Raw genomic sequence first — 9,197 nt, forward strand, 5'->3', positions numbered from 1 at the left:
GCCCGCTGAACTAGCAACTCAATTTAGTAAGATTTCTATTGTCTTCCTATGCCAGCTTTGACTGCATCTTTACTTTTTTTGTGAAATGGAAGCTTTAGTAGTAGAGGTGCTAGATTTGGCAAATAAAAATAAGAGACATCCAGTAAAAATTGAAAAGAATGAATAATGTTTTTAGAAGGTCTCAAATCTTTCATGGGGTATTTACCTTCATTTACCTTAAAAATTGACTGTATGCGATTGAAAATTTTCCTGGGTGGCCTGCATGCATTCTGGCTAGTCAGTTCATGAGGAAAGAGTGTCAAAACAATAACGTTTTATTTCCTTCCAAGAGTACATTGCCTGCCATAACTCAGTGTTTAATTAATAGAATTGAGCTTAAAGAGTATCTTCTCTGGGTTTTTGTTTTGTTTTTTTACATTATTTATTCCTAAGAACTAGCACAGAGGTCTTCCTACCATAAAAGACCAATAAATATCTCTTGGACGAATAAATGAAAATATCAAAAGTCATCTTCCAATTGTGGACTGGATTGTGTAAGTCTATTTTAATTAACAGGTTTGGGGTTTTTTTTTTCCTAATATTTAAAAATGTTTCGCTGGTACAGCTTTTCACAATTCCGCTGGCAGCGTTCAGGATTTGGTGGGAACAAAGTCATTGGGCTCAGAGTGTACTCGTCGCCAACTGGGTCCATATGGTCATCGTTGATTGGGTAGAAAAAGGCACCAAAGATGGATAGAAGACAGCATAGCGATCCGGCTTCGGAGGCGCCGCGCAGGCGCACAGCCGGGCTCCGGCCTGCGCTCCAGAGCGGGAGGCGGAGCTCCGGGGCGCGTGCGCGGTGGCCTAGGCTGGGGAGGCGGAGCTCCCGGGCGTGTGCGCAGTGGCCTGAATCCGGAGAGGCGGAGCCGAGGGGCGCGTGCGCGGCGGCCTGGGCGGCGGGCCCCTCCCTTGGCGGGGGCGCGCGGCGCGGAAGACCTCACGGAAAGGGGGAAGTCAGGTGGCCGCCGCCGCCACCAGCGCCACAGTTTGTCGCCAGAAGGAAGATGGCGGATCTGGAGGAGCAGCTGTCCGATGAGGAGAAGGTAGGCGCCGCGGCGGGGAGGAGCAGGGCGGCCGGAAGCGAGGGCCGCGGCGCGAGGGCCGGAGTGAGCCCCGGGCGGGCTCCGGTGGTGGGCCGCACGCCTCCGCTTCCCGAGCGGGGGTCCGCCCGCCGAGCGAGGCCGGGCCGCTCCGCTCCTTGTAGGGTGTGTGCTCCGAAAATAGGAAGCGGAGCCCGGCGGGCGGGGGCGGGGCGGGGGCGGCGGGAGCCGGGCCTGGGGGTCCTGGCGCGGGGTCGGTCGAGGGCCGTGTGGCGCCGCCTGGCCTGGGGCTGTCACCGGGAGGCGGGCGGGCGGGCGGGAGGGGGAAACGGCTCTGCCGACCCTCACTTTTCCCTGCAGTTTCTCCTCCCCGACGCGAAGTGCTTCCTGGTTCTTCAGGGTGTTTCCTTCCCTCTGGAGGACGCAGTCTTCACATCCCGCCCCTTTGCCCTCCCCTCCCTGTGCCGTCTTTTTCTTTTATTAATTTTCTCATTATTACCTTTTTTTTTTTAATTGCTGTTCCCATGTTCCCCGGAAGGCAGTATTGTTCACAAAGACACCTCCCCCCATAGTTGTTTTCTGCTCAACTTGGCTGCTGCTCCCCTTGGGGCAGATTTGGTGACATCCCATCTTCCTGATAGGACCAACTCTGTAGAGGGAGAGCGGAGCGGGTGCAACTCCTTTGACTGTGCGCTAAACGCTGTGACAGCAATGGGACCAGATGCACGGCTCAAGTTCTCACATTTGTAATGCAAAATCCCATCACTGAACTAAGACTTTTGCCCATTTTTTTCTGTTGTCGGTTTTTTTTGGGGGGGGGGTGTTGTTTTGTTTTGTTTGTTTGGCGACTGTGGAAACTTCATGCAAGGAATGTGAGAACTCTGTTCATTTTGAGTATTTCCTGGAAAAGCTTCATGACGTTTTTCAAACTTGACTGACATCTGAGTGTGGTGCACTTTGGAAATGTCCGCTCTTAGTGCCTGGTTTTGTAAGTCGGCACGTCCATGTGGGACACATACTCAGTTCTAGCTGGGTGGCAAAGGAACTCTAGGGATATTTTCAGTGGGGACCCTCTATTTTTAGACTGTGGTGTTGCACCAAAATTAGAGTTCTGTCTCCTTATCCTTATGATTGTCCAGAAGTCAGCCTCATTTTGTTTTTGAAAATGTTTTTCTTTTGTGCTCCCTGGTGAGTGATGAAAAATGAACAAAATTGGGACAGCAGCATCCTTTGCCGTAATCCCTAAAAGTTGCTGTGCAGTGTTTACATGTGCAACATGGACTAGTTTTAAGTTGCTAATTGAAAATATAAGAGTGCAGTGCATGCAAAATTAAATGTTACAGTTTTTAAAGGGATTTCTTAAACGTTTTGATTACTTTCGTATTAGCTCTGATGACTAGAAAGATAGCCAAGGAGAGAATACTCCGGGTGGGAGTTAATAGAGGTACCATGTTGTTGGAAACTCCTGAAATTTTCAAATGAAGCCATAAGATTCCCAGTTCTTGATACTCAGGGCACTAAGTTTCACAGAACACTGTGTAAGTTCGTATACTGGTATAATGTTGGGACAAGTGAATGAGAATTCTAATTTTAAATTTAGCGCCATTTTTGTGGCTTGAGTAAGAATATTCTATTGTAATTTTACATACAGGTTTTATAACAATATGTTTTAATAAAACAGAGGCCAAACTTTTAGGTTAAATTTAAATAATCAATAATTTGAAAATTTAGCATTCTTGTCCCTTTAGTTTCCTATTATACTTTTACTATCTTAGGAGGAAAACGTTTCATGTAGGATCAGAAATAGAGGACTTAAAGGTGATATTTGAAGACTAGTGCTTAAATCATGCTTCTTTGTTGTGCCTGTGAGTTCAGGAGGGTGTTTGAAATACTTTTTACACTTGAGTTGTTTGTCTTCTAGGTTTCTGGTCCTAAAGAAGGGGTGGTACTATGATGTATATAATACTGTATGTGCTTACTACATAAGGCAAATATGTTGCATTTTCTTTTTAACTTAAGTTTGATAGTTTCATTATTACTCTTTACTTGTAAGTAAATTAAGGTTCTAAAAGCTTTTTGTAGCTTACATGGGGAGGGAGTGGCAGAGGTGAAATTTAAACCTAAGTTTGTCAGAATCCAAGGTTTGCCTGCATTAAATGGCATTATGTTCCCTTGAAGTTGGTTTTGAATTTGTTGACAGTTTATTTTTTTAAAGAAAGCAGTGGCTCTGTGTAGTGTCAGGTTCTAAATTTGTGTTTATACTTAGTGAAAGGCTAACTGGTAGTCATCATTTTTAATCCAGCTTGTTTTTATTTAACATGTGACCATTTTTATGCTACTACTGTGTAGTTTCTTATTTGCCCCATGAAAGGAGGGTGTGGTAGAAGAGATTTGTAATCTAAGTACTGAGGAGGCTCAGGCTGGAGGATCTCTAGTTCTGAGGTCGCCTACAAAAAGAAGCAACAAAAAGAGATTAGTGGCTGTTGTGGTGCATACCTGTAATCCCAGAACCCGAGAGGCTGGGCATGTGGAACAGGAGTACCCCAAGTTTCAGTAGCCTGTTCTGAGTTCCAGGATAGTCATTCACCCTGTCTCAACAAAACAAACAAAAGGGGAAAATATCTAGGACATTAGGTTTCCTTTTAAAATCATGTACAGTTGCTTTTTTTGTATGTATTGTGATTTTATGACCTTGTTTCTTTCGACTACAGTATTAATAGGAAGTAAATGTAGCTGAAAAAACAGTGAAGTCCTTTAAAACTATTAGTTTGTTGCGGTGTGACCCTGTAAATTTTACATAGTTAAAGAAACTCCAAGCCAAAAAGAGTTTTTATGTTTTTCTTTCTTGGATCATTTGTTGTATAGTAAAGCAATTTTGTGAATTTGAAATTATATGATACAGTGATGTAGAGCTCAAATAAAGAGAACCATCCCAAACTCTCCTGAAGGAAGAAGTAATTGTTGAGTGTTTTCTTCCTGGACCTCCAGCTTCTCCAGTGATAACAGTAGTACACTTCTGTAGCTTCAGCTTTTGGTACTGGGCTTTGGGTAGCCTGGAACTGTGCAGGACAGTGAGGACGACCTTGAATTTCTGCTCCTTCTTACCTTACTGCTAGGGTTGCAAGCATGCAGTCTACTGCTGGATTTAGTGCTGGGGATGAAGGCAGGACTTTGTGTATGCTGGCCAAGCAAATCTACCATCTAAGCCACATCTCCAGCCATCTCTAATTTATTTCTCTTTTTCCATTGTTACAGTCACTTAGGTCCTATATTTCAGGAGGTTGTTTTGCTAATTTTTTTCTGCTTGCTCTGTATCTTAAGCCAAAATTTTCTCACCTCTGTGGTCATGATCAAAAATGCCTTATGCAATAATTTATTTCTTGTTCATAAAACATAATTTAGTATTTACTTTACAGTCTCTGGGTTGACAAGATTATCCGTTTGTAACAAAATTTCACTATTTAAGCAGTACAGTTAGATCCGTAACAACAGTTAGGAAATAAATAAAAGTTAAAGTTAAAAGAGCTAGAAATTGTGCCTTAGCTGGTCTTTTCCTTCTGCTGTATTTGCTATGGGCAAGCTTTTCTTGTAGTTTCTAGATTAATCCCTCTGGTTGCTTGTATCTAAACTATGCTTTTGTATATTCTCTAAAAAATACCATTGCCTAAAGCTTGGTGTGGTGATATGCCTCTCTGACCCCGGCGCTCAGAGTCTAAGCCATCCTGGACTACTAGAGGCCTTGTCGTTTTCTCCTTGAGTGACTGTGGCACTTCTCATGTGTACTGTTTAACCATGCTCTGGTCCTTTTCTAACATCTTGGCCTTAGTGCCCCTGAACTTTGAGGACATAGTTGAAAATATGAATAGTACATGGCATATAGTTAAAACATATCTATGGCTTTTTATTCTCTTTAATGATTGGAGCTACTCCCAGGTCTTTACCGTGCTTTAAAAGATAAAAATTGTATGGAGGGCTTGAGAAATGGCTCAGTGGTTAAGAGCACTGACTGCTTGCTGTACCAGAGGACCTGTGTTCAATTCCCAGCACCCACATGGCAGCTCACAAATGCCCCAATTCCAGGATAGCCAACACCCTCAACACAGGCTTACATGTAGGCAAAACAGCAATGAACATAAAAATAAGATTGAATCATTTGAGAAAAAGGGAATTTTACTCTTTGTTCAGAATATCTGGCTCATTTAATTTTCCTTAAACTCAGTAACACATTGTTGGTATTAAGTACACTTTTATTCAATCCTTTGTCCTTTCTTCCCTTTTCTATTAGAATCCCTTAGTACAGAAATAATGTCATCTCTAGCATTTGTCAATACACTGCTTGTGATTAGTAAACTGTTCAGTGGGTGAATGAATGAATAATCCATATATCACAGAATTGAGGGGAAGCCTGTATTGTGAAGAGTAAAATCCTATAACCCCAGGCTTTGCCGTGGAAAGCTAGCTATCCACATTTTCTTTTCTTTTTTTTTTCTTAATTTATTTATTTATTGAGGATTTCTGCCTCCTCCCCACCACCGCCTCCCATTTCCCTCCCCCTCCCCCCATCAAGTCCCTCTCCCCCATCAGCCCGTAGAGCCATCAGGGCTCCCTGACCTGTGGGAAGTCCAAGGACCGCCCACCTCCATCCAGGTTTAGTAAGTTGAGCATCCAAACCGCCCAAAACAAACTTACACATTTTCATTCCTACGCATTGCCATTGTTTTTTAAAGACTTAGGTACAGGTGTCTGAAGTTCAAATGCTAAATATAATTTATATATAAGCAACTAAAATATTTCCTCTCCTACAATTGGAACTGGTTTCAGAAATCTTGTGTTTATACAAATAACATGGACTGTTATATCTTATCATAATGTAAAGTTAATAACTGGCTTAACCAGTAAGCTATTTTGGAAAGTATTCATTCCTAATTTCATTCTGTGGAAGTAATTTCTACTTCAAGCAGGAATTTTTCATATCAGCTATAATAGGACTTTTTTACAGTTCACACAATGAGAAAAGTTTATAGTATATTTCAGGGCATTTGGGAGCCATTTTAAATAAAATAGAAGCTTGCATTTCAGTGTAAAATAACAGACCCAAAAATAGCAGATTGCAAATTTTTTTAAGATTAAAAAGCATGATAACAGAACTTGACCTGTGGTTCATACTTAGGATTCATACTTTGATTCAAAGCCAGATCAATTACCGAAGCCGTAATGACCACAAGAGATTCATGCTTATCAAAGAAAATGGGGTCTTACCTTCTTGGAACCATTCATAACTTGTTCTGTGGTTGTCTTAGATGTAAAACAAAGAATTTTGCAAACTTATTATAATGTTTGTTTTATATATTGATTTAGGTGGGGGGTTTTTTTAGATTTACTTTATGTAGATGAATGTTTTGTCTTGTGTATGTATGTACACCAGGAGTGTGCCTGAATCTCAAAGAGGTTAGAAGAAGGCTTCAGACCCAGGAACTGGAGTTATGTATTGTTGTGAGTTACCTTGTGGTTGTTGGGAATTGAATCCAGGACCTCTGTAAGAGCAAAAGTGATCTTAACCATGGTCTTAAACTTAGATATCTCCAGCCTTGGCCCTCAGTTTCACAAATTTATTTTGAAAGATATACAATTTTTATTTAACCATTAATGTAATAGCTAAGAACTTTGTTTTGTTGACATATTTTTCTTCTATTGAAAATAGATTTCCACACACACACTCACATAATATATCCTGATTAGTTTCCCCTTCCTCTACTCCTCCCAGATCCTTCCTACCTCCCCTCCCATCTGGGTTCCCTCCCTTTCTGTCTCTCATTAGTAAACAAACAGGTTTCTAAGGAATAATAATAAAATAAAGTAAAAGCTAAAATATCAGAACTTGGCAAACCAAATAAGGAAAAGAGCCCTAGAGAAGACACAAGAAACAGACCCACTCGTTTGCATCCTCAAGAATCACACAAAAACACTGAACTGGAAGCCATAATATGTATGTGAAGGACTTAGTGCAGACCTTTGTAGGTTCTTCAGTCTCTGAGTTCATAGGAGTTTTGGTCATGCTGATTTAGAGGGCCTTGTTTTCTTGGTGTCCTCTATTTCTTCTGGCTGGTACACTCTTTCTGCCTCCTCTTCCTCAGGGTTCCTTGAGCTCTGAGAAGAGGGATTCGATGGAGATATTTAGGGCTGTTTTAAGGTCTCTCTCTGGGCAATGTCTGGCTGTGGGTCTCTAAATTTGTACCCATCTGCTGCAGGAGGAAGCTTCTCTGATGATAGCTTTTATTGCATATTTTAGTTCACAGTGTTTCTGTTGGAAATTCACAAAAATAACTTTTGAGAGCTATCTCCATATTCATTTATTCATCAAATACAGGTTCATTGTTCCTTACCCAAAATGCATAGTACCAGAGGAGCTTAGATTTCAGTTTCTTAGTTTTTGGAGTATTTGTACATAGATAATGAGGTATCTTCATTTACGGATCCAGTTCTTGTAATGAAATGTATTTGTTTGATTGTACCTTGTCCACATAGCTTGAAAGTAATTTTATACATATATACATACATAATTACATGTGTGTGTGTGTGTGCCCAAGAAATAAATCTGGGGTGTCATTTATTCCTTAGGATCAATCTCGTTTTCAGACAGGGTTTTTCACTGATACTTGTGCTGTACTTACTTACCAGGAATTTTCTGAGCCTTCTGTCTCTGCCTTCCCAGTGCTGCATCATAAAGCCTGGCTTTTTATATGGGTCCTAGAGATGGAACCCATGTCCTGTTTTATAGACTACTATCTCTCCAGCCTTTTATATAATACATATTTTAAAAATGTTGTTCTATGTGTGTGTGCCTGCATGAGTTTATATGCACCATGTACATGCAAGTGCCCATAGAGGTTGGTGGGAGTCAGACCCTTGAGAAGTGGAGTTAAAAGCAGTAAGCCACCTGATGTGGGTGTGGGAAACTGATCTGTTGACTGAGTTTTCTGTCCAGCCCTGTTCCTGCAGTCGTTAAGTCCCAAAGAAATCACACAGAGGTCTACATTAGTTATAAACTGATTGGCCCATTAGCTCAGGCTTCTTATTAACTCTTATAGTTTATATTAGCCCATTCTTGTCTGTATTAGCCACGTGGCTCTGTGCCTTATTCAGTGAAGCAATCACATCTTGCTTCCTTCTGTGCCTGGGTCAGGACTGCAGAGGAATGGGCTTCATTCTCCCCAGAATTCTCCTGTTCTCGTTGACCTGCCTCTAGTTCCTGTCTGGTTGTCCCGCCCATACTTCCTGCCTGGCGACTGGCCAATCAGCATTTATTTAAAATATAATTGACAGAATACAGAGCATTGTCCCACACCACTCTGATCTGCTGCAAGGGCAGTAACGTGCTCTTAACTGCTCTACTTACTATCTCTCCAGCCCTGTTAGACAATGTTTTTAACAAGTTTGTACATGAAATAAAATTTTATGATATAAAATTTTCCATTGTGTTGTTAGTACTCAAAAAATACTATGTTAGAACATTTAAATTTTGGAGTTTTGGATTAGGAATGATGAACCTGTATTTGATTTGAAGGATAAGAGGAAGAAAAAACAGAAAAGGTGAAGTACAGTCTTTGAAATCATGTTCTGTAACCAGCAGAGTGTTCATATCAGATGTAAAGAAACTTTAGAGGGGGCTGGAGAGATGGCTCAGTGGTTAAGAGCATTGCCTGCTCTTTCAATGGTCCTGAGTTCAATTCCTGGCAACCACATGGTGGCTCACAACCCTCTGTAATGAGGTCTGGTCCCCTTTTCTGGCCTGCAGACATACACACAGACAGAATATTGTATGCATAATAAATAAATATTTTAAAAAAAGAAACTTTAGAAAGAGCTGTGCCCAGTGCTGTAGCAAGAAACAGTTGAATTATCTGGGTGGGTGATAATGGCGCATGATTTTAATCCTAGCAGCACTCGGGAGGCAGAGGCAGGTGGATTTCTGTGAGTTCCAGGATAGCCAGGGCTACACAGAGAAACTGTGTCTCAAAAAAAAAATTTTCCCTGCGATCAGAAAGAGGATGCCCAGAGGCGCATACCTGTGGGAAGTAGCACAGGATCAGTTGGGGAGAAAAAAAAAAAAAAAAACAG

The 9,197-nt window shown here is 41.4% G+C and overlaps 1 protein-coding gene across 1 annotated transcript in view; it reads left to right on the plus strand.

The window, feature by feature from the left end:
• Positions 1 to 849: 849 nt before the first annotated feature.
• The window catches only part of Capza2 (capping actin protein of muscle Z-line subunit alpha 2), a 38,786-nt gene continuing 30,438 nt past the window's right edge, over positions 850 to 9,197 (plus strand). The window contains exon 1 of the mRNA XM_005363753.3: positions 850 to 1,082. Coding sequence (XP_005363810.1) covers positions 1,044 to 1,082 — 39 coding nt within the window. The 5' untranslated portion in view covers positions 850 to 1,043. The remainder of the gene's footprint in view (positions 1,083 to 9,197) is intronic.

The sequence above is a fragment of the Microtus ochrogaster genome, linkage group LG10, assembly GCF_000317375.1.
Source record: "Microtus ochrogaster isolate Prairie Vole_2 linkage group LG10, MicOch1.0, whole genome shotgun sequence".
In the NCBI taxonomy this organism is placed as follows: Eukaryota; Metazoa; Chordata; class Mammalia; order Rodentia; family Cricetidae; genus Microtus; species Microtus ochrogaster.